The sequence below is a fragment of the Pelodiscus sinensis genome, chromosome 20, assembly GCF_052426305.1.
Source record: "Pelodiscus sinensis isolate ZL-2025 chromosome 20, ASM5242630v1, whole genome shotgun sequence".
Taxonomy (NCBI): Eukaryota; Metazoa; Chordata; order Testudines; family Trionychidae; genus Pelodiscus; species Pelodiscus sinensis.
Window position 1 is genome coordinate 19897815 of NC_143071.1, and position 26223 is coordinate 19924037.

At 42.5% G+C, this 26223-nt stretch overlaps 1 protein-coding gene across 1 annotated transcript; it reads right to left on the bottom strand.

Moving 5' to 3' along the window:
- Positions 1–5258: 5258 nt before the first annotated feature.
- SRP68 (signal recognition particle 68) lies at positions 5259–25277 on the bottom strand. Its single transcript, XM_006136457.4, has 16 exons — positions 25046–25277; positions 21017–21083; positions 20303–20416; positions 18472–18667; positions 17223–17305; positions 16443–16552; positions 16004–16086; positions 15596–15736; positions 11777–11875; positions 11390–11454; positions 10918–11077; positions 10234–10328; positions 9797–9926; positions 9142–9217; positions 8156–8208; positions 5259–7505 (listed from the first exon to the last, which is right to left on the bottom strand). Exons 1-16 carry the CDS (start codon positions 25260–25262, stop codon positions 7278–7280), a joined length of 1917 nt encoding a protein of 638 aa, XP_006136519.2. The 5' UTR covers positions 25263–25277; the 3' UTR covers positions 5259–7277.
- Between the last annotated feature and the right edge of the window lie 946 nt (positions 25278–26223).

The following is a 26223-nucleotide window of genomic DNA, read 5'->3' on the forward strand; positions in this document are numbered from 1 at the left end:
AAGATCTCCTATGCAGACAAACATGTAATTTAAAGGTTAAATTCACCCTCAGATTAAACAAAATCACTGCATAGTAACAATTAATTACAACTTTCCAAACCTCTAAACTATGCCAAGACTAAACAGCATTTCATAAAGTAGAAACACTAATCGCAAAAGCTACTCCAGTCAAATGAAAACTTAGATGTAACTGAAAAATTGGCGGAGGCCTGAGGTCCCACAATGGTTTAAATCAATTTTTGCAGGTATATAGAGCTTCTTGTGTTCTCTGTTATAATTGCATGGTGTATAATAAATGGAAATGACTTGGAAGGAAAATGTTAAAATTTGAGGCCCCTTTAGCTCCTGAGGCCTGGGCCAAATGGCTCTCCTGGCCCCCCCCTTTGATAGGGCCTGGTAATACCTAGCTCTTAGCTAGCGCTTTTCATCAGTAGAGCTCAAAGCACTTTACCAAGGCCAGTAAGTATTAGCCCTCTGAAAAAATGGAGAAACTGAGGCATAAAGGAATGAATGTGATGTGCCCAAGGGCACCCAGCAGGTCAGTGCCTGAGCTAGAAATAGAAGCCAGCTCTCAAGCATCAGTCTGTTGTGCTATCTACTAGTGCACACTGCCTCCTCTAGAGAGGAGACAGGCCTAAGCGTTCTTTGAGGGCATTATTATGTCAAGCCTGTGATAGGCCAAGACGGAATAAGCCAGCCTGTAGCCCATTCCATGCCATGGAAAGATGGACAGTAGCTCAATCAGGTACTGACATGTGGCCATCAGAAAACAAGATGGAGTCCTACCCAGAAGTAGATTTTGCTCCAATGACAATAGAAATACAGGAGCTACTGAGTAGCTCCTGCTGCTTTGCCCAATCATGAGACACACACCAAGGTGCTCATGATGGACTATTTCTATTAAGAGGAAGTTCTGGAAATGTCCATAGAGTAACTCAGTGGGGGATCTGCCTTTCCCAAGAGAATAAATATGGGCCAGACTTGAATAGTTTACAGTCTAATACAAAAGGCAGCAGTTTCAGGAAGGGAGGTTATCATGCCATCACAGCAGAGGAGACCCGTTATTAAGGATGGTTTTGAAGGAAAAATGTAAAATGTATACAACACACACAATAGATCAAAGCCCAGTGCACAGAGACAAGGACACCACATGTCCCTTTGTGACCATCAGTTGACTGCAGGCCCATCATTGAATGCAGGCCAGTACCAAGCAATTTCTTGCCTCTCTGCCTTTCTGCATGCTCCTTTCACTCCTCACTGCCTGGGAGAACTGACAATGAACAAACATGTGAGAGCAGCCGGTGTTTCACAGGCTCAGAGGCACAGAGAGGATTAATCACACAGTCCCCCGCCCAGGGCTGGAGCCCAAAGATCATTTCATGGGAGAGGAAGTTACTGAGGATTTACTGAGATTCATTAACCTTTACCAGTTGAGTTCCTCAGGGCAGGGCAACACAGAGAAAGTCTCTCATGGGTATCTCTCAGGGCACCCTCTCCATTTCCTGCACGACTGGGCACTGGTCACAGGATGACTAATGTGGCATTTATACACTTAAATCCAAGAGTGCCGAACATGAGTCACACAGGGCTGCGTAGCCTGTATGGGTGCACTTCCAGTGCCTTCCACATGGAGCCCTCCAAGTGCTTTCCAAACCATGGAACCCCAGGAGAAAGCCAGTCTCCTTCCCACTGTGCGAATGGGGACACAATGGAGGTGAAGGGCTTGGTTTGTAATGTCTGGTGCTGAAGTGTTGATGATTGCATCATGTCCCAATGGCAGAGAAATAAAGTGATGCATCCCCCGCTTCCCAAAACTGTTCACTCATCCCAGACTTCACCTGCTTCTGGTTAATTTCCCTTGGGACCATTAAGCATCCCATCCCCTTCTTCTCAGAGCATAATGCCAAGGTTTAAGACATACACACCTACCCAAGTTCTACTTCTCAGTGTGTGGCCCTAGGCAAATAACAGATAGCCTCAGTTTCACCATCTGTACAAGATACCTCCACCTGCCCTGAAAGGGGAACTGTGGGAAAGCTTTTCTGCAAAGTGATACATTTACTCTCAATGACCATTCTCAACATGGGTGCCTAGAAGTGGATTGTGACAGTAAATTGTATTGCCTGAAGACCAGGGGATCGTCCTCTTTGAAAACAAAAGGTATACTCTGTAGTAGGATGCAACTTTAAATCAGTGGGATTGGAGCACATTGGACATAACTCCAATCACAGGAACTGAAGTTATACCCAAAGACATTCGCACATTTTGAGACAAATATTGAATTGGCAAGCTGTCCTTCTAGTCTTAAAATCCACTTCTGGATTATAGTGAATTACGGCAATCACAAATGAAAAAGCAGGGACTTAGAAAATTTTCACCCTAGTTTGTGTGACCAGCAAAGGATCAATTTACACAGAAGTTCAGGGACTCATTTAGGATCATGGGTGAAAAGAGCAGGCAAGACTACCACACCCCTTAACTAATATTGCATTTGTGCTCTAATACCATTAGCATCAGAAGTCCACTCAAAGGGTAGAGTAGAGCATTCATTCTACATTGAACCACCAAGACAGCTATTTTGACCGTAAGCACAATGAGGCAGGGATGGTCATTGTTCTGGGTGCATACAGCACCTAGCCCAATGGGGTACTGACCCAGGACGATGGTTTCTAGGGGCTACAATAGCTAATCTGCTAATAATTGAGATACAAAGCTATCAGGCCAGGAAAGCCGAGCACAAACTCTGTACCGGGGTAGATACAAAGAAAAAACACCACACATTTTGCTGAACCTGTTCTCTTAGAGCAAAGGACACTACTACATGAAAGGAGAGGGTTGTGCATGGGAGAGGCTGCAGCACAAACCTGTTCCACAGTATCTCTCCCTTTGCGTATTTTCTTCCGTTTTGGATCTAGGTGAGGCAGCGAAGAAAAACAACTCGCAAAGGAGACTTTGAACTAGGGCTGGCTGGAAATCAAGAATTCCCTTTCCTGAAAAAGCTTTGAGGCTGTGACATTTGAACACCAGTCTGTGTCTCTCTCCAGAAATTCCTATAGAAAATCATCAAAATGTTTCAATTTAAAAAAAAAAAAATCAGAATTTTTCAATGAAAACATTAAAAAAAACCCTGCAGCCAGTGTAGTTTAGGGCCCATGATTCTTTGCAGGAATATACAGACCTTTGTTGTAGGTGATGTCCTTCCAGAACAGAGTTCATTACCTCCGAAGGAATATTTGGTGGTGACTGAAGCTGCTCCACGTGGAAACCTGACTGTAAAGGGGGAGGAATTCAGGCAGGGGTACAAATGGTTAGCAAGAACAAGTTAACGTATTCCATTTATGAGCAGCAGTCTTGTGGAGTCATAATTTCTACTAGCTAGCCTTTAATCACATGGGTTGGGCTTGTGAGCACTGCTAACTGCTGGTACCAGCTCTATTTCCTCAACAAGACACAGCGAAAGGGAGGGGAAGAGAAATTATTTCAAACGACAGCTGACTGTTCCATGCTGTTGAAAGAAAGCACAAGGGAAAGAGAAAGTAAAGTACATAGCACACAAGGCAGCTGTCTAGCAATCCTTTGGAAAAGCAATTGTTCTCCCATTTTCTCCAGTAGATTAAATGTTTTTACACAAGAATTCCCATGCTTTGTAGTATTTTCCACTTCAATCAGAAGGGCCCTTGCCATGCAAACATGGTCAACTCTCCCAACACACCTTGACAAAGGTATAAGCCATGGGAAAAAGTGCAGTCTAATAGAATAAGGAATTTAGGTAGATCTTGTAGTCATCTGCCTAGATGCTACTGATTTCCCCCTATTAGTAGATTGCCTCATTTTTAAATTTAGCTCATTGTATGAGCAGGCAAAATCCAGAACCTGAGGACTTCAACATTGTTCCACAAGCACACAAGTGGGCGTAGAAAGTCACCTGCTTCCCTCAAGGTTGAGGCAATAACTTGTGCAAGGGTCCCATGCATTCCCCCAAAGTGGGTTTTCATATACCCTCAATGGGTCACCTGTTACATCTCTCCTAAGAGTCCTAAAGCTTTTAAATGGATGCTTTTCCAGATCTATGATTTTCATTGGCCTCTTCTGGAGCTTTGTATTATTGCTTAGATCCCCTTTGAGACAGGGTGACTTGAAATGAAGATCCCCTCCAAGGGGCAGGTACACCATTGAGAAATTTTTATAATTAAGATGCACCTGTTATTCTTCATCACTTTATCATAACCCAGCATCTTGTTTTGACTGATTATAGAGGTTTTCACTTCAACAGTTGTTTTAAGCATAATAGGTTCTTCTGTCTGACCAGCAGATGGGCAAGGATAAAATGTGGGTAGAATTAAAGTTCCTGTGCCAACCTCTAAAATCTTTACATTAACATTTTGCACATGAAGTGTATTCCACTCCACTAACAAGTCTGCTGAAGATTTGTCTGGGAATTAAGATTAAATTATAGTTATTGAAAAGGTATGAAATGCTGTGAAGTGAACACTGCAGTTCAAATAAAAGCAATTCAACAAACAGATGTGTTTTGAGTGAAGAACAAGTTCACCACCAGGGCAAGCAGCTAGTTTGTAAAACATTAAGCTTTGCTCTTATCACAGGAGCTGAAGGAAAGGTTCACACATGCCAGGTTCACATATCAGACCTGTTTTCTTGCCTCTGGATGTGCAAACATTTTGAAGGTTTGGCAATGGATCACACAGCTGACCAACCCACTCAATTTGATTAATTCTTGAGGATTTTGAGCCTTTGCAAATTTTATCAGCAGATGGATCAGATCATCTATGAAAAGACTGCTACACTAGTTCTTAATCAATGCTGTCAGACTTAAGGCAGCAGTTCCAAATACAGCCTTTGTGCTAGAAACTCCAATAAATTTAACACAATCTGATTTTCATCTTGACAGCAGTTAATAGCTATTCAAGAGAAAGCAGTACATATTTTTACTATCTTTGGATATTTTCCTAGTGCTTCATCAGTTCCTTCCATGTCACTCAAAATACAAACACACTACTAATAAATCTAGGATATATTTCCCCCCTCCCCTTTAACATGTCTGTATTAAAGGAGGAAAAGAACAAAGTTATATCAGATAATGGCACTCATTTGTCTCCACTGATTATTCATGACACTTCAATTGAGGACAAAGGATAGAACAGCCTCAGAGATGACAGGGCAAGATGGATCTTCTGAAAACTCTTTAGGTAAAGAATGCTCAGTGTTTCCTCCGCTTTATATAAATTACACACCTCAAATCAGGAATAAGACTTTATTATTTTAGGGTTTCTTATGTGTCCAAACTAAGCAGTTATGTATCACAGGATATTTAACATAAAGAGGATAACACTTAACCATTTGAAACAACAACCAATCAGAAACTGGATTCAACGCAAGTTTCACTGGAATGAGTCCAGACACCCATATGCTTGGGGTAGGAAAAGGTGAACAAACACAAAGTCTCGTTTGCATTCAAAACAGTAAAATAATTATCAAATTGATTTAATGTAAAATCTGAAAAAGGGGGAGACAGAAGCTCAGAGCAAAGTACAGTCAAAGAAAACACCATAAGGAAAGTAGCCAGAAATGAGCTGGGTCAGTATATCACATGACAAGGTCTCATTTTAAATTAGACAGGCTTGATGGAGAACTGACAAATCAGCATGTTCCAGGATCACAGCTGTGTTTGAAATTCATCATTTGATAAATTAAAAAATATTCTTTAACATCAAGCTTTTCTTCTTCATCTTAAGATTATTTTCTTGTATAAAATCCCCCTTCCAAGAAGAGACTAAAGAAAATTCAGAATATCAGGAAACTCACTTGATTTACATGTTGTAAAATATACAGAGAAATACGTTTCTTTATCCCTCCCTCTCCCACCCCGTTTGACCTTTATGTATAGGAGTCGTGCTGAAAGAAGTTATCATACTTCAAGAATCAATGAATCAGATCAACTTGAGATCCCAAATATACATTATGTTTAAAAAAAGACTGGAAAACCTGATATTAATTCCATATTGCTCTCCAATTTCACAAATACAAACATCTTTTATGGAATATTTCCAACACTGCACAATCCACATCTGCAGAAGCTGGTTTTTCCTTCTGTCTCCAGCCTGTGGACTATCAAGCCCTCATTGCAGCAGTGAGAGGCAGTATGAAAGCCAAAACAGCCTGTAAGCTATCAAAGTGCTACACCTCAGCAGCCGACTACAGTACACCCCAGGAAAGACCCCGCCCCACACATCTCATGGAAAGCTTCTAAATTTTATTTAGGAACAATTGCCTTTTTTTTTTTTGCAGTGATATGAAATTACCTGCATTTCAAAACAGGTAAAAAATTATTTCCTTAGCAATCAGATGCAGTAGCAAAGTCAGAAGACTGAAGGTGAGAAATAAGCAAGAGAAGATGAACTCCAGACAAGGATCACTTCTTAATCAGGCTTGCCTGAAAACAAAGGAAAAGAGCATGTAGGATAAACTGACTTTCAGTTTATGAACTCCTTTTAAAATCACCCATGAGCAGGTAGGTTACTATGAGCAGCCTTTTCTGAATGGGGTCTATGTTGTAGTTAGGCATTTAATAGAGTGTCTTAAGTGAGAAAGGAGTCACAGATGCTGCAACATGTAAATTCACCACAGAATGGGTAACCATTAAAATCTGTTAAAGTATTTACCACTTCTGCTCTTAGCACAAGAGTATTAGCTCTCATTTCTCAATGCAAATTTGTAAAAAATAAAGACAGATTTCTCTTTACATAACTATATATATTTTCAAGTCAGGGAGTGGAAAGCAATACATCGCAGCTGGAATCCAGTCCTCCTAGATAGTGTTTCACTCCCTTTGCTTAGGCAGCCCCTTTTGTGAATTCTGGTTCCTCAACTCCTGCCTGCTTTCTCCCACCCCTAACAAATGATCTGATTAGGTCATCAAATTATAATTCAATCATGGATGAACATCAAGTTGTCTAAGCCTGGTCCGCTGTGTGTTGACTCTGAATGGGGTACTGGTCAAAAAGCAAACTCCAGCTTTTCAGAGGACAATGGAATTTCTCTGCTCCAGGTGTTAACACAGTTACATAGTACATGTGTGGAATTCTGTTTCCCTCTAATACATTGAGAAAGAACTCAAGTGCACAGGCACATACACAATACAGGGAAGAAGATGGTAAGTCTCCCCTTATCAGGTTTCAGATGCAGATATTTGTGTTCTGGACCCTGTTGGAGCTCTTCCACCATCAAAATAAAACCTCCCTTTCTTTGAAGGCCACTGGTTAACTTCTGAATCCAAAGATGCCCTTGATATATCCTGTAAGGCCACTCTTCGCTTTTTGCTCCACCTTGTCCTCCAGAGGTGGGAAAGCAACATGATTGAGGGCCAGGTCGAAGAACAAGGGTTTGCATGGGATTGGCTGGAACCCAGGAGGGAAATACACCAGGCTGGCTTGCTTGCCGACAAGAGAGGGATCCAGGCAGAATGTCTCAAACCGTTCAGAGAGTGGCTGAAAAGAGAGCCAGACACCAATATTAAACAAGCTGATGACATATTATGGCTGGCTCGATGGTCATCTAGACACTCAGGGTGAGCAGTAACCTTGAGCCAACTGGAGTTGAAATTGACAAATACTGTGTCTCGACTCCTTGGAAAGGGTTCAGCACTGGTGACATTCTGATACTCATTCATCACTACCACAGCTAATTGAGAAAAAGCACTGCAGACTAGAGGCAACATTCCCATGGACCAGGCACTGCAGTTTAAACCCAAAAATGTAGACCCCAGATAAGATGCTGCAGTGGCAGTCAATATCCCTACCCAAGCCAGCTGCAGTCCTGCAGCTGCTACTTTGAGGGGACAAAGAACCCTTTTCCATCCCCACCTCAATTACTGTGGGAAAGACAATCAGCCTAGGGCATTCTGTACCTAAAACAGACCATATTGCACAACTCATTCTGAGCATACTAATCTTACCGAAGTGTACATACCTTAGGTGAGTTACCATTTAAACGAGACATTGTCAAACAGACATGTCGATTACTGAGGTTAAAGTTAAGCTTTGCTCTTCCCATTTACTAGAAAATTAGTCTCTTGTAGAAAACTCTCTAAGGCTGATGAAATCTCCTTTTCACCCTAGTGTGCAAAGCAGTGACTTACCTTGCCATCCTTAACCTGGGATGGAGACTCAGCCTCGTATGTGTCATTTGTATCTGAAAGAGACACAGAAGTGCCATATGAATATACAGACAGAAGACAGATTAGTAGTGTCAAAACTCATAAAAGGTCTTCAGAAGTCACCCAGGGTCTCATGCTTTTCTACATATGGAAGACTGAGTACTCTAACAGACAATTTGCCTAGCTTGCAAAACAAGAGAGGGTATTTATTTTCCTATTTTTGAAGGGGCACAGAAACTATCCCCCAGTCTCAGCACCGGCACAGTACTGTATGGAAAGTTATAACTATATGGAGAGTGGGTGGGGGCAAAAAACCCAAAGGTATGTAGCAAGTCCACAATGTTAGGACAAGGAAAAAAAAAAAAAAACTTTCACCCATACTTCCTTGGTTCTTCTATCAGCAATTTTTGTATGCCAAAGAGGAGGAGAACCTGGTATAGACCACAAATTCTCCAATTCAACTGTCACTGAATGATGACTCAGTACAACTGTGTCAAAATAAAATTAGAATTTTCCTCTTCCAATGAACCATCCCTAATGTCAATTGGTTAAGCCAGATCCAGTAAGAACGGAGAATCACAACTTACAATGCATTCCCTACTCTGATACAAGGTGCCGTACACTATGCTGTTTATCTTTGGTGACAGGTGAGAAGTGCTATTAAAAGCATTCTTTGCAAGATGGCAAAGGGTAAGAGTCCTTCAGCAGATCTCTCAAATCTGATTACATAATAAGCTGGGAAGGCTCTGTCTGCTAGTGGCAGCCCTAACGGTACAAGCAGAGGTCATAGAAGAGGCTGGAATTAGAAAGGAACAGCTTTTCAAACACACTATACATCAAAAACATGTGGTAAGCAACTTTAGTAATGAAGCTTTTACAGATGAAAAAGCCCAAGTGACTGGAGTAATAAATATGTAAGTGATTGAATTTGAGGGAAGCCAGTTCTCCTGCAGGATTGCATAACTCACCTAATATAGCAGCTGCCTGCAGGGAGTATTTCTCTGCATTCACCTGAGTGATCAGTTCCTGGACATCAGGCAACTCCTAGATTTAAGAATATCTTTGAGACTTAAACAATTGCATCAAACCAAAGTTTTAACAATAAATGGGACAAAATGTTTAAAATCAGGACTAACTCTGACAAACTAGGAATTTTAGAGCTAAAGCCATCACTGCCAAACACTTCTCAGAGGAAAGATGAACATTTATAATGGGCTTTATGGTACCACATAACTCTTATCACAAGTAAAACCCAGACACATGATGGACATGAAAATATCTAAAAATCTGTTATAAAACTATAAAGGTAGGCACCTTGTTATTCTGGTGAGGAGCTGTATAAGCAGCAGCTGATTCCTATCTTTACATATCAATAAATGTTAATGACCATTAGGATACCTTTGCTGCAGAAATATAGGTCCCCCTGCTTCACCCCGAATCATATAGGGCAGAACGGAGAGAGCCATTCTCTCACTAACCCATTTCATCATGAAGCCTGTAGCAAGCAAGAGTGTTACAAGAGCTCAAGGCAATATTCTTCCCACCATTTAAAGATCATATTTGAAATACAGTGCCCTATTGTTTAGTTAACTGAACTCAAGTGTGGAAGGGTTTGGCTCATACCTTCAAGCTGTTCTTATAAGCACCTGCCTGGGCCTGAACTTCACTGGCATATTTCAAAACTCTGTCATATAAAACAAGGGCTTCACTCCACTTTTTCACCAGGACATAGGACTGGGCAATGAAGAAACACCTGGCAGGACGAGGAGCAAAGTTAACACTCACAATGATTAACTGCTTTGCCTTGAACATATTTCTTGCACATTCTTGTATGTAGTTTTAAACAGGTTGCCCCAATACTGAGCTATACACCTGGATCGGGCTGAAGTTCTTCAGCTTGCACTTGGCAGGCCCACTCATGTCATGAGCGAGAGTACTCCTTTCCCCCATCCAGTCTTGCACAGTGCACTGGAATATTATGTGTTTTCCCAAAGTTCATCCCTGGTTAGCCCTAGAGAATTCTGTTGCTTATTACCAGCTACAGAAAACAGCCTTGGTACCTATAAGCTTTGTACACCAGTGTCTTCAGTCCTATCTCCTTCTGGAAGTTCTTGTCCTCTTCTAGACCAGGAAGTTGTGGCAGTTCCACCAGATTCTGTAAAAAATATAGAAGACCTGGAATGTGTCAAACCCAAACAAATACTTTCTCCTGGTGTCTGAATGAAGACAGCTACCCTTTTATAGTGAGTCAGAGCAATGAGTAGATTTACCCTTCGGGCAGAATATAAGACTTCCTGACAAAAAATGCACTAGGACAGCACCCTCTCAAACTTTCATAGTAAGAGCCACATTATTAGTTTCTTTCATGCAATATCTCCCTTTCCATTAAACTAGCCAGACCAATCGATCATCCATATGGTAACTACAGTAATTGCTTCCAAGTAGTAACATTAGGGAAATTTTTAATGTTACTTTTAGTTGTCAATTTAATCTAGCAGTTGGAAGTGCACCAGAATCATGGTGACACATGGAAGTTTGAGAACATTTGCATTGGACCATGAAATTCAAAAAGCTTCTTGTCAAATCAGCATTTTCAGATTGTTTAATCCACTTTTTAAAATTTCTTAAGTGCTTACCGGATACCACAGAAAGTTTAGTAAATCATATTAACCCTGACTGTAGCTTCCCCTTTCTGGTTTGTTTGATTCTTTTGGCACACTGCACTTTTTCTGCCCTGGCATTACCTGCAAAATGATGTCATACAAGCGAATGAGGTCCTGAGGTCGTGCTGTACGCTTGCCATCATCCTCTGACTGATGCTCCTGCAGCAATGCCTTCTGCAAAGCTTTTGCCATGCTCTCATTGCGTTTGATGGCTGTTGATAGCTTGATGTAGGTCAGGTAACTAGAAAGTACCATTTACAAGCTTTGAAATTGTTGGAAATCATTCACAGCAATTCTTGGACAGAGTTTCTATTACTAGCTAGCTACAAACTTCCATGTAGAGCAAGTTCTCAGGGGAAGGGGAAGATGTGAAGATGGGACATTGGGTCCAATGTTCCCAAGAATGAATGTGGGGAAAAAACAGATTCTATCTGATCCACTAGGTCTGAAATGATTTAAGACTGAGGTGGCTCAATACAAAAGAGGATTAAGATGAGATTTTTGTAATTCACACGGGAATACAACACTGTCCTAAGAATGCAGACTCTCTTACCTGTGAAGATATTGGATATTGGATACCTTCCCAGAATCTATTTCCAGAGAATGATCCCGCTGCTTCTGCAGAAATTGGAACAAAGTTCTGTGAGATTTACTTAAACTGGTAAATGGAGAAAAAAACCCAACAGTCCAAATTTTGACAGACATCTGGCAACAATCTTCTAATAAAAAAAAAAAAAAGCAATGGATGAATGGCAAAGAAAATGCTCATGTAGAGTTCAATTATGAAGAGAAACTGTGGCCACTCAGCAGCACACCTTGTTATTGATGGATCCAAGAGTAACTATGGCTACAATAGCTGTGGGTTTAACTTTACAAGAGACCCTACAAGGTTAAATGCTATCCCTCCAATTTTGGAAGCGCTCAGATGTTTGGTGTTTACCTGGTCTGGTTTTAGCTCTTCCCGAACAGCCTGAATGGCATCTCGACATTCACTGAGTAAAGACTCAAACAGACGTTCCTTTGTTTCCTCTCCTTCTGCCTAAATACAACATAGAAGAGGCATAAAAATAAATACCTCAAAGACACACTTTCCTATTACTGGGGCTGGTGCTATGGAAGAGTTGGTTAATCCTTCCTTAACTAAGTCTTTTCAAACTTCTCCCCAAGTTACTGCTATTAAAATGTTTTGACCACAATCACCTAACTGTATGTATGTGCTCCAACTGTTTCTAAACAGCAAAACTATACTATAGAACAACCACTCATGTTTGCATGTCTGACATACTTAAGGGGCTGTTTCCCCAATGCTGGCATACACAGATTCCAGGAAAAGGAGAGATGTATTTAAACTAGGGCTGTCAAGCGATTAAAAGAATTTAATTGCAATTAATTGCGTGCACTGCCCCATTGAAACTCTATGGTGGCATTTCAAAGGGGCAGCGCTGTGGGAGCCCGGGATCAGCTGGTGTCCTCAGCTGACCCCGGGCTTAGTGTAGCCCCTTTCAAATGCTGCCCTGCCGGCTCTTAAATACATTTAAAAGGCAGAGCCATAGTGGGTTAGCTCCCAGGGCCGGCAGCTAATCCCACTGCAGCTCCCCCATTTATCGACTAATCGATGGAAATTCCATTGACTAGTCGATTAGCTGATTAAACTAAATTTAACATCCCTAATTTAAATGGCAATGAAGGGTTTTGAAAAGGGGCAAAAAAATAGCATTATCCCAATATAGCTTGTTACATTTTCTTGCTCTGGAACAGCAGTCCTGTCAGACATGCTCAGTAAATACAAAAACTGCTTTTCAGATTGTTTAACCTTTGCACAAAGACTGTCCAGGTTATTAGGTTTAACAAACGCATTCAACAATACAGCAGAACCTCAGTTATGAACACCTCAGGAATCGAGGTTGTTTGTAACTCAGAACAAAACATTGTTCTTTCAAAAGAAAAGCTGAACATTGACTAACACAGCGTTGAAGCTTTACTAATGAAGAAAAATGCTGCTTTTAATAACTGTCTTAATTTAAATGAAAAGTACAGAAACAGTTTCTTTATCGGGTCAATTTTAACTGTAATTTATTAGTAGTTTAATAGTACTGTACCAGATTTGCTTTTTTAGGTCTTTGCTGCTAACTGATTGAATATTTCCAGTTCCAAATGCGGTGTGTGGTTGACTCTAACTGAGGTTCTACTCTACAAACAGGACAACTGACTAATCTCAGACAGTGGCCCCTATTAGCAGAATCAAAATATTAGAATTTTGAAAGTCTGGAGACCATTCCCTCTCTATTTATAACAGCTAGGATCATGGCCGACTTATCCATTAGGCACAGTAGGCACAGTGCCTAGGGCCCCACAATACTTTTAGGGGGCCCATGAAAATGTTTTAATTTCTTTTAAAATCAGAAGCTTAGTGACTGTAAACTGTACGGCCAATATGGCCTCGGCCATAGGCGCCAACTGAATGATGGCAGATAGGAGGCCCACTTAGCCTCAGCGCAGTTTACTTCTCGCAATAAGCAAGATACATACTTCGACTGCGTTGGTATAAAGACAAACATAATCCACCCTGGATTATAGTCGTCTTTATACCAATGTAGTCATAAAATATAATTTTTAATATTTTTTTTTTATGGAGGAAGGGGCCCATGAAGGCAAAAGTGCCTAGGGCCCACGAAAGTCACAATGCGGCCCTGGCTAGGATCATTGTCTTCCAGAAACCCATTATAAATTGTCAATAACTATTTGAAGAAGAAGATTAAATGAAATTCAGCATTCCAGTCTGCCACTCTTGTAAGAGGAAGCTATCCAAAGAATCAAGTAGCTAGCCAAACGACTCCCTAACAACCAAAAGGAAAGTGGTAGAAAGTTGAACACAAAACTAACTTGCACCACCACCTACTGGTCATACAACTATATTGCTTGAAGGGAGTTTTCCTCTTTTCGTGAGATGATCAATTTAATCCACAACTTGAATTTAAGCATTACTCAGGGCCAACCCTACTGTTGCTGGTGCCCTATGAAGCCCAACACTGGTACCACCCTATTCCATGCTGGGCATTCCAGCTTGGGAGGGACACTTGCCTCTGCCTGATGAGTGGGAGCTGGGTGCTGAGCCCTGGGAGGACAGCCAGAGCCCATATGCAGCACGAGACTGTATAGGGCACCATGAAATTTGGGGCAATTTGGTGCCCTACGTGGTTGCGTGTTTTGTTTATCAATAGGGAAGGCCCTGGCATGGTCAGTGGATGAAGGCAGACCTGGGGGAGGCAAGCCTGCAGCCTTGCCCCTTCTGTCCCAGACCCTGTGACCTAAATGAAGCCAAGCCCCTTCACCCGGAGCACCAAAGGCAGGGTGGGTCCCCGAGCACAGGGAGGGTGGGCAGTGCGTGGCCCCCGCCCCCATCCCAGCGCCAGAGAGTGGGCACTAAGGGCAACACTACACCCCCAGTGTACCTACAGTAGCATTCTGGAGGTGGAGTATGGATGGGACCAGGCTGGCAGTTTGGGAAGGCACTGTCTTCCCCCACCTAATATCTGCCACTCCTGGGACCTGGCATTACTTATTTAGAAATAAATGACCGCATAAAAATAAAAAAGTTTCAGATGAGATCAATACAAATAAACTTCTATAGGCTTCACAACAAAACTCCATTTGACTTATGTTTCCTTTCAAGCACAGCTATCATTCTCTACCTCCACCCATTTGACTCCATTCTGTAAAAAATAAAGTTGGAGAGAATTAAACCAGATCTGTGCCTTTTTAAAATTGTATGCTAAATTTGAGCTGTATGCCTACTCTATTAAACTTTATTCCTGCTTATAGAGAAAGCCTTCTAAACTTCCATTGTAATCAGTAGCAAGCCAAGAAGCAAGCAGCAATGACTACTCAAGATTCAAACAGCAGCAGCTCACGATTTTCAGCCAATGGAAGTGAGGAGCATTTTCAGCACCCTTCAATCGGGGAAAAATACCTTGCAGTGAGAATAATTGAGCTTGGTTGTGCACAAAGGCAAGTATTTTCTAATATCTGGGCAGTTGTAAAACTTTTGGGGCTAAATGCAACCCTGATATAACTCCAGGGATGAGTTTGGCCCCAGATGTTTATCGTGAATCTTCTCCATTTCTTGAGAGATTGTCTACGGCAGTGGTCCCCAACCTATAGAGGCTCCCGGGCGCCTGGGGGCGGGGCCACTCACGCGCCGGACGCCTGGGGGGTGGGGCCGACTCACGCACTGGGCGCCTGGGAGGTGGGGCCGCGCATCCTGGGGCACGCCAGGAGCGGGGATGCCCTTGCACCCGGCACCGGCATGTGTGCCAGGGCCGCCCGAGGCCTTGTGCTGTGGGCCTGGGGCTGGCGCCACTGCCCGAGCTGCGCGCCTGGGGCCGGCACTGGCGCCGGCACTGGCGCCGTGCGCCCGCATGTGCCCCAGGGCTGCCACGCACCAGGCGCCGGTGCGTGTCGCGCGCCTGGGGCCGGCGCCTCCAGTGCGCCGCGCGCCAGGGCCGGCCCAAGTTGTCGGCGGGCGCACACAAATGCCCCGGTGGGCGCCATGGCGCCCGCAGGCACCCTGTTGGGGACCACTGGTCTACAGCATGACAACTCTTGATGTGCTGATTAGCACAGTACTTGTTTTGTGCAGTGAAAGGACTAGTTACATAGCCTTTTTTGTCTATTCAGATTGAATAGCAGCACATAGATTAGAGAAGCAGGTGATATTAGAACATTGGCATACAACACCTGGAAGTGATTTCCTACTTACCTGAGCAATGGCTGCTTCATTATCTGCAAGCCCCAATAAAAAGATCCGCACTTTATCTATCTTCACTGGGACAGTTCTTCCCCTCCATTCCACCTCACTCATGGTGGCTGCCTGCTTTGCTCGAGTCTGGGTGATCAGTGACTGAAAAGTGCAAACAAAGGTGAGTGGCTCACAACTTAAATGGATGCAATTTTTGAATAGATGACTACCCTTATATTTACTTTAAAACTTGGAGGACATTTCATGGTTCCACTCCTTTCTAGGACTTGCTCCCTATAAAGTAATACAGCTTCTCTCTTTCAGTTGTACAATATATGTATATTTAATTTAAAAAGCAAAGCAGAAGAATGTATGTTCAATTGTGTTCCAAACCACGTGTTACAAATTTTGGAGCCTGTAGTAAATTACCTCTAATTTTTCAGCAAGAAGACCCTCTGTGCCACCAGATCTCAGTCTCATCTGCATTAGCTCACTGATAGCAGATTGGTCACCTGAGCAACAGAATTGACAGATTAGGTCTGAGACCACACTTGTTTCATTTGTCACTTCAGACAATTTTAATCTATGTCTCTAGAACACAGACTAGTGCTGAGGGGCGAGAAGGAAAAAGTATAGCTCTTGCCCCAAGTATGTATTTATCAGCACTGCATAAAACCACAGTGTTGCAAATTCTAATTTGTTAATCATGTACAGAACTTAAAGGCCTTGTCAGTCATATAGATACATCTGCAGGGTTTGCTTAGAGCATTACTAATGGACTCATTCTAATATATAAATAAGATAAACATTCCAAAACTCTTGCCTCAAAAGCAATCCTTAACCTGAAGCGTTTCCTTATTTTACTTACCAATATTATAGGCACAATAGCGAATGTTGGGTGAAATCTCTTCCACACGCTGATTATATAGCACAGCCTGCTCCTCTGTGAAAGCACTGGCCAGTTTTTCATATATGGTCCTGTAGCAGGAAAGTGAAAACTTACACTGTAGCACTGGCATTTACTAGACTACAGGCAGTCACCGGGTTACATAGATCCGACTTACATCGGATCCCTACTTACAAACGGGGTGAGGCAACCCCGCACTAGCTGCTTTTCCCCCTATCAGACCAGGGAGACACAAAGCTAGCGCCCCACCCAGCAGACCAGGGAGACGCGGAGTGGCTTTTCTCAGCAGACATCTCAGCTTGAGAATAAAGGACTGAGGGAAGTGACATGTGGGAGAATAAAACTGAGCTCTGGAGAAATGTTTGGCTAGAGTTTCCCCTACAATATGTACCAGTTCCGACTTACATACAAATTCAACTTAAGAACAAACCTACAGTCCCTATCTTGTACATAACCCGGGGACTGCCTGTACTAAGAGGTTGGTAAGAGAAAGGATGGCTGCTCAAGACTAAACCATTACTCTGTGAGAAGTCATTTCAACACCACAGCTCAGCTCTCTACCATTATGCTATTGGTTAGCATATAACTGATCAAAGATTTTTCAGAACTCTGGCAGAAGCTAAACAATCGCAGTTAACAAGCAGCTCACCTAGACTTATATCTAGTCTTGTATCAAATTGTATTAAGTGCAAGTTCACAATGATGGTAAGGAAGAAAACAAAACAAAACCAAAAAACTCACTTGCATTTGTTGAAAGCCTCCATAGCTGCTTTCCACTCCTGGTGTTCAAAATGCAGCATTCCTGTGAGGTAAGCCATATATGCCTGCAGACAGAGCAAGAGTGGACAAGTTAACTGTTGTGAAAGCATAGTTCCATTCTGTGTGTTTAACACTGATACCACTATAGATAAAAATCTAGTCCAAGTAATAAATGTTAACTATGAAAAACAGTTTTAATTTTATGCATACACAGCACAAGTTATAATTAACTAGTTCATTTTTCCATTGATAGTTACAAATTCCTGATGTGAGAGGAAGACAAGCTAGTGGCTCTATCTTGCAGTCATTACCTACACGTTGGTAGAAGATTCTGTAGCCCAACAAAACAAAAGCTACAAAATGATTTTTTAATTAGAGCTCCCTTCATAGGGCACTAGTATCGGAAAGCAATGATTGTTTCTAATCTCCACTGGCCAGTAGGCAATCACTCTGGATATACAGAAAAACCTCAGAGTTATGAACACCTCAGGAATGGAGGTTGCTCATAACTGAAAACACATTCTGGTCGCAAACGTTTGGAAGAACTGAACATTGACTTAACGTAGCTTTGAAACTTTACTAAGCAGAAGAAAAATGCTGCTTTCTCTTTTTTAAATGGTTTAACACAGTACTGTACTTGTTTTTGGTCCCTGCTGCTGCCTGATGGCATACTCCCTGTTTCAAATAAGGTGTGTGGTTGACTGTTCAGTTCATAACTCTGAGGTTCAACCATAAATTGTAGGAAATTGAAAAAATTGGTAGAGCTTACATCTGGTGAGACATGTTGCTCAAAGCTATGAGTTTTCTGAATGCTGCACTCAGCAAAATGGCAGCACAGTTTTCTTTTCTGAAGTGAGTTAGGAGTGCTGTACCCTCATCCTCTCCCCACATTCCTGCCATTAAAAAAATCCTTTTGTTAAATCTTAAGCTAAACTCTGAGGCAAGGCCCATTGTGTTTATACAATATATGTGCAGTTGGACCCTAATTCTTATTGAGGCTTCAAGGCATTACTGTAAAGCTACTGCTAAAACACATCTGATAACTAATCAAACTACACAGTAGAGCTCAATCACCAGTAAACTAAAATCATCCTGGACAGTCTTAATCTGAAGTCAGAGCAGATAATTTCATGTCAGTTTACAGAGAAGGGTCTTTGTTCAACTAGAAACAAAAAGTTAGTTTATCCTTTTTGTTTCTGCTATAACACAAAACTGAATGTCAAGTAGTAACCTGAGCTTCTAGCTTAGTCTTGGCATCCACTCGATTGCTTTCACATAGGCGCTCCAGTTCCTCAGCATGTTTCACAGCTTTGCGCAAGCGAGAAAGTAAATGAAATCGCTTGCGGGGTTCTGTGTTGGCTTCCTGTTTAAGCTGCATGGCGTAGCTCCAGGCTCTCTCCGCGTCCATCAGTATCAACAGCAAGTACCTACAGGACACAGGAAGGCTATGAATAAAAGGAGTCAATTTTCCAATACTTTTTTGGGTTCCTTTCTATCACTCAGGCTTGTCTACACTGCAGGTATTTGTTGGCAGAAAGTATGTTAATGAAGTGCTCATTAGCATTTGTTGTGCTGTCATTTTCATATTCTCTGCCAATTGTTTCTGCACAAAAACAAGCAGTGAAGACGAGTCCTTTTATGCAAAATTCCCCTTTTGTGCAAGATCCCTTATGCCTCAAAGGAGGGTTTTTGGTGCAAAACGGACCCATCTACATTGCTTGTTTGCAAAAACCTCTTGCGCAAAAAGCATCTACAGAGAATATGCAAATGACAATGTGCGCTTCATTAGCATATTCTCTGCCACAAATACCTGCAGTGTAGACATAGCCTCAGTCAGAAAGTCTTATAAAATTATAGCTTTGGGCAACAGATTCCTCTATTTCTATAGGTAGTCATAAGCTAAGCAATACAATAGGGCCTTGTTGACTCTCTTATTTATTGTGTGGCTGCTTGTTACTGAGATGCAACCACTGAAAGATTTCTTCATGGACACTAAAGCTGTAGAAAACATTTGATATTAAGTCTCTGCTTTGTAGAATCACAAATTCCTGTGAAGGAAGACTAAAAGTAGCAATAGCCTCTTAGAGCTTTTCAAGGTACATAATTAAAAATAAAACCACCATTTTCAACAGTTAAGGAACCAGAGGAATTATAAAACATTGCCACAAACCAGGTGGAAAGAAATCCCATGAGCTAAAAAAATTCCCTATTTTCATCCCCCTCACAAACAGAAGAAAAATGAGAAAACACACAACTGTTTCTAGCAGCTGGGAAATGAGCCTAACGCTCTGGCTGCCTTCCAGTTCTACCAGAAAAATCATTCTAGTGAATTTTGAAAGCACATGTACAAATTGAAGGCAGATATTTTGGTCCAAAGATAATGGATATGTACCCAATCTCAATCCTGCTAGTAACAGCACTTTAGCTGTCTATATTCAGATGGTTATTCTAAAGAAGTGCTGACTAAATGGACTAAGCACATCCCCTAAAAATATTTGAACTGTACTGCTCAAGAAGCCAGCACTGACAACAGTAGCTAGTGCCAGGCAGTGAGGCAGGAACTCAGACTTTAAGGTCAGAAGGGACCATTATGATCATCTAGTATGACCCCTTGCACAATGCAGGCCACAGAATCTCACCCACCCACTCCTGGAATAATCCTCTCACCTATACCTCAGATACTGAAGTCCTCAAATGGTTTAGAGACCCCAAGATGGAGAGAATCCTCCAGCAAGTGATCTGTGCCCCATGCTACAGAGGAAGGCGAAAAACCTCCAGGGCCTCTCACCTCACAGTATCAGTGTGTTGCAGGCATCTCTACATATTCTAGTCTGAAACTTCGGTCAGACTATTAAGACTTCTGCTGAATTTTAGGTTTTGACAACACTCATCACTGTGGAGATAAAAACCCCTCCACCAAAGTGGTTTAGAGAAGTGCAGATCTGTGAACTAGGATAACATCCAAATTGTTTTCATTTGTGACCTATGTGAAGATAATTATCTCCAGAAGCAAGTTGCTAATACACAGCTAACCAACACCAGATTCTCCCCATGCTGAATACCTGTTGTCAGAGAGAATCTCTTCAGTTACTTTCTTCCCTGTGAACTTGTGTCGATTTCCCATCTTGAAGTTAAGAGTTTTTCGGAGTCGTCTTAGCCTGCGTGAGCAATAACCCCTGGAAATAATCAGAAAATAAAATCAGTTCTTCCAAGGAATATGACTTGGCTCTCATGTATCCCTCTTCCATTGTCAACCTTTACCGAATAATCAGAAAGCAATGCTGGACAAAATGTATGATTTAGAAACAGGCACTCCCAGAAACAATATAGAGCCAAGTTTAAGAAACATGACAGGAACATTAAACCTGATATGTGGCAGATGGTTAAAAGAGAAAACATAGCAATAAAGCAATATGGAAAATAGGCATGTTATGGTCATTGATTTCAACAAACTAAAATGATGCTCTCACTGTGTTCAAAATAATTTCTAATAAGTAACATATACACTCTCAAGTGGCTACTAATAATGTATGTGTGATCAATAACAAAAATGAGGGAACAAAAAGCAAGCAAATTAACTTCAGTATTCTAATCATTTGATTAGTCAAAAAGGATTAATTTGATTTACAGTAAGGCCCCTACCAATGGCTCTTATTTGGCAACCAGTTTTCAAAGTAATTACCTGCGGCAGCAAACTAGGTGATTTACAATGATCAAGATACGTATATTGACTATTACATATAAAATGCCTTGGTGTTATTTACTAACATACTAACCTGTATCTCTGGAAGTCTCCATGCCGTAAACCATGCTGCTGTTGGGATTCCTTAACAATCTGAAGGACTGGAAATCACATTAAGGAACATTTTTTACAGCATGCTGTTTGTTCTTGGTATGCCATTCTATACTAAACTAATGGCGAGGACAGAACTGTACTGGATTTTTTCTTACACAAACATTGAAACAGATATTGGTCAAATGCACACAGAAGAGATTAGTGCAAACTTTCAATGAGAAATCCAAGAGCTGATGAGTCTGTAGAGATTCTCACTAAATATTTTATTATTTTTCAGAATACTGTAGATATAAATTATGGACATTGATAATTATTAGCATTGATGCAATTATAGCCATGCGAAAGTATTTATTTCAGTATTCCAATACAGTGAGTGAAAGAAGCTATACCTGTGAAAACATTTATGCCAATACAACAATGTCTACGCTATAGTTTGGTTGGCATAGCTAGGTGGCCAACTCCCCCCTAACACACTCCTATAACTGACATATCTATGCCAGCAAAACTTTAATTCTAGAATCATTGCTGAATTTTGTTTGATTTCTCTTGCAAAGGGTGCTAGAGGAGCTTTGCTGAATGTATTATAATTGCTATTCTTCTCTTATGTAGCACAGGCAAGCTTTACAACAAATTACTCCCTTAATAATACACTCCGCAAAGTGAGTCTTCCCAATTCTAAATATTTACCTTAAATTTTCTTAAAATCTATTTTAGATTGTTTAATTATACAATACATTATTGTCATAGTAGCTCTAACTTTTGTTGATTTGGGCATGTCTACCACCACTGATGTGACATTGGGTCTGCTACTTTATTTACAAATGCTAAATTATATCACTATTGCTAGAAGTTAAGTCTGACTTGCGTCCTCATTTCAATTTGCACTCCTTCCTACTGCAAGATAAAACTCAGTTTTGCAACAGCTGTGCAGCTGAGTTATTTTCTCAAACTACTCACAAGAGAAACCCTACAGTTTTAAGTCAACATACTAATGGGTAAGTCAACTATAAAAAACTACCACACTGACCCTTTCACAGAAATTGGAAAGAATCCCAAGCTTCTAGTTAGGCTGTAGGTTGACACATCGCAATGTGTATGAGGCTTCATTTAGACAAAGCAATTTTATGTTTTATAGAGGAGTGTGAGCATCTTGTACTCTCTACAGTAGGACAAAAAACACAAATGTGAATAAAATTGACTTTATGTGGGTTACTATGTATTTGAAAACCCATTAAAGTGCTATGTTGTTTACAAATTCAGAGAGGCAGAAAAGATTATTTAAGAAATTGGATTTTTTTAAATTTAAAATTGTTTATTTTTTAATCAATAAATACTAATTTTCTCATTTAAAAGTAAGTTACATCTCATCACAAACATGCTACACAAAGTCTCAAAAATGAAGTAAGCACTCTAGACTGTACAGCCTAACTATTAGCACTTACTTCTTGAAAGTTTTGGGCTTTCAATTTCTGTTTTTAAGCAGACTGAAGACACATGTGCAATAAGATAAGATGTATAGGATTGTTTTTGTTCTGTTTACACGTGGTGGTGGGCTTTGGCCAAGCATGGCAAAATATTATCTTAGAGACAGAGAAAATATATAGGAAAGGATGGAGACCGCATAAAAAGGAACAGTGGCACGGACTGGAAAGAAAAGGGGGAAAACATTTAGCACACACAGAGTTTCCTATATTCCCCCACTCTTTTGTCACAGAAAAACTGTCATAGCTTCAGGGCATAAGAGACAGACTACTGGGGAATACTTTGAATAAATTCTTTCCCTGGGTGAAAAAGGAAAATGTGTCAAGTGTAAGCAGTACAAGATGATTTGCAGGGCCTAGTTCCAAGAATAAAACATCGTAAGAAAAACTACTCATTAGGAGAAAATGATGTGGGTATGGCTGAGTGCATAAACTGGTTAGTAACAACTAATTCACTTTGCAATGCAGCATTCTTCAACTCTCTCTATGCCTCTTAGTATAAGTGTGATTTGACAAGTACATTTCCAAGCCTTTTGCGGTGCTGAATGTTCCTAAAAAAAGTTTTAGCTAATCTTTATGGCTTGTTTAACTAGGTTTAGAATCTATCACTCAAGTATACAATACATAAAGCCACAGTAAGAAACGTAAAGTCAGTTGCCAATGAGTGTCATTTTCTTATTTTATATACATAATTCATGCCCCTTATTTTGGCACATCATTGTCACAGACCATAATGGTGATGCTATAAATCTATTCCCTAATTTATTTCAGCATAACTCAGCTTTTCCAAGCAAATTCCAGTCTATGTTTGTTTTTTCAAAAATCAGAAGTGCCAGTGAATTCAATGGGGCTTACTTCAAAATTAAGAGTCTGATGCTCTACGGACTGAGCTAGCCAGGTGCACTATATGCAGTCTTGGATTTTTTGATAATTTAAATTAATGATTTTTTTCTAGTGATTTAAATCAATTCATCTGGGCAGAATACTTTTCCCTGAGAACAGTATGATATTGATGTATAATTTTATTTAAAACTGTGATTCTAATTGTAACAGTTGATTACCAATGATTACAACTGCCAGAGAAGACTTTCAGCTCAATAGCATGCAACTTCCATAAAGACTACACAAAACATATTTATCACACCAGGATGACACAAACTGTTATTGCTTCTGTGGCTGTAACAACAAGTTCTCTTGGAGAAACCAAAATTTAGTATTGAGCAAAATGAACATGCCACATGACTGTATTCCAATCAAATAAAATTTGGACTGAAATTCTCCATTAACGAGGATTAGTGATATTTGTCACAGCGTCTGCAAGAGGCGGCTAAGGGCGTCAAAGTAGGGATGCTAAAATGTGTTTTCTTTGGTAAATGTGTAACCACTGAAATTTTCATCCATTACATGTTTACATGTGGGGAGAGGGAGGCGGCTCTGTGGGAGCCAGTATGTACATGCATACTGGCTCCCGCCTGCCCACACCCTGTGATGGGTGGGACAAGCAGCTTCCTAGGAGCCAGTCCTCACCAGGAACCTGCTTAAAAGCCAGCCGTGGCCTGCCTCTGCCCCCCCCTCCGTCCCCCACTGCTTCCTCACAATACGCAGGGAAGGGGGAGGACTCATGTTACCACGAAGGTTAAACATTTACATGTTTACACTATCACATCCCTACATCGACATTTACATCAAATTTTCTTGTGCCAAATTTACATTGTTAAAACACGTCAGCACTACCTATCAGTGTCTGACACCTACAACTGGCTAGCCATGTACTAAACCACAACAAATCTCACACTACTCCTTACATTATCTCACAAATAATTCTATTCTGGATGACAGAATATAAACTGAATGAGAGCTCAGCAATGACCAGGATCAGGGCCCGTTAAAACAGAAATGAGAACCTTAGAGTACCAACAAGTGCCAATGAAGCAGTACAGAAGTGACCTCAAGCGTGAGGTCTAATAAAATAAATAAATTAATTAATGGAGATTGCCTATCTCCTAGAACTGGAAGGGACCTTGGAAGGTCATCGAGTCCAGTCCCCTGCCTTCACAGCAGGACCAAGTACCATGCCTGACTAGGTATTCTGACTAATATTCTAACTAGGATCCGATTTGTCTTTGGGTGGCGGGCAGCTTCAGGCTTGGATTACACGCGTGTCAAGTTAGATTCTTCTATTACTCTGCAAACTTAAAAAACTGCTTCCCTCCACACGCGTCAAATCCAGCCTCCGCTTTGCTCCCCCACTGAAGGTAACGTCAGTGGCCGCACAGAAAACCGCCCCTTACCGCACCCAGTGCGGGGCGAGAGCGAACGGGAGCAAAGCTGCGTGCAGCCCCTTTCCGCCGCATGTCTGCCAAAGCCCCGCGCCTTTGCTTCTCCCCGCCCCGAGCACCGCAGGGCCCGCGGCGGAGGGGCGCGCCGAGCCACGCAGGGAGCTCGCCCTGCCGGCGGTTTCACACCGCGTGGGGGCCTCCCCGCGGCCTGACTGACACGTCCTCACTCGCGGCCGGCCCGCAGGATACTCTCCAGGCCCAGGCTGTCCCCGAGGCCCCCCGCCTTCGGCCCCGCCGGCTTCTCATTCTCCTTGTTCTCCTCCGGGCCGACCCCGCCGCCGCCGCCGCCTCCCCCGCGGCGCCCGCCGCCGCTGCCGGCCACCTGCCGCTCCGCCGCCATCTTGCGCCTCTGCCGCCGCCGCGCGGCATCATGGGCCGGGAGAGCGGAGCTGCGAGCGGAGGCCATGGCGCGGGGCGCGCTGGGATAGTGGAGGACGCAAGGCTGGGAGCGGGGGAGGGCTCTGGGCTGGCATTTAAGCCTTTCCCGGCCTCGTTGTGAGAGCGGGGCCCGGCCCGCGGGCGGGCGATGGGGCAGCCCCTCCCCCTGCAGGCGCTGACTCCAGCCCAGGTCCCCCCGCTGCCCTGGGGCTGGATCCCCCCCAGGCGGCCCTGGGGGTCTCACAGTGCAGCCCTCCAGCCCTCTGAGCCAAGCTCTGGTGCCCATCACCCTGGTGCCTGGGCACCTTTGTCCTGGCCCCAGCCCTCCCTCCCCGGGTCCCGAATACCTGGTAATGAGGGAGGGTGGGTGGGTGTCTAAGCTGGGCCCTGGCTGTTAGCCTGGCTGGCCCTCTAAGCCACCAGGCAAAAATCCTGGCTGTGAATGCCCTCTGCTTTGCTAGGAAGGGTGGGTGAGACCCAGAGTCCAACATCTGGCACAAATGCTGCGGCTAACAGGCTGAGTCACAGCTCCAGGTCTTAACAGCCCATAACTGCAGGGAACAAGGGAGCCAGACTCCGAACTCAATCCCTGATTTGCATCTTGGGTACATTTCTAGCTGATATAGGGCAATATTGTAACCTCCTTCCCTTTGGGGAGCCTCACAGGATGGGGAGAGAGGGCTCAGGAAGCTGCTGGATTTAATCCTTACTGTAGACATTGCCACTTTTGTACTTGCCTCTCATGCAGCCTCTTTGGACTATTTGGCATCCAGGAGGTGGGCAGGCATTAGCCCGCCCACATCTAAAAGACCACCCCCCATCCTGTGGGGAGGGTCCACAGAAACTGGAAAAGCCAATTAATTACGGGGGACAAATAATAAAAAAACAGGTACAGGTATGAGAGTCAAAGGGTTAAAACGAGGGAACCGGATGGGGATACCGAGCAGAGAACCCCGGACAGCGCCCACTGCCCCCTGAAGGTCTCAAGA

What these genes read in the sequence shown, in the direction of transcription:
- SRP68 (XM_006136457.4), bottom strand. Translation starts at nt 25,262, where the DNA reads ATGGCCTCCGCTCGCAGCTCCGCTCTCCCGGCCCATGATGCCGCGCGG. An exon ending in GAGGCTTTCAACAAATGCAA is followed by an intron (nt 16,553 to 17,222) that starts GTGAGTTTTTTG and finishes TTCCTGCTACAG; the next exon opens with GACCATATATGAAAAACTGG. An exon ending in AATATCCAATATCTTCACAG is followed by an intron (nt 11,078 to 11,389) that starts GTAAGAGAGTCT and finishes GGTACTTTCTAG; the next exon opens with TTACCTGACCTACATCAAGC.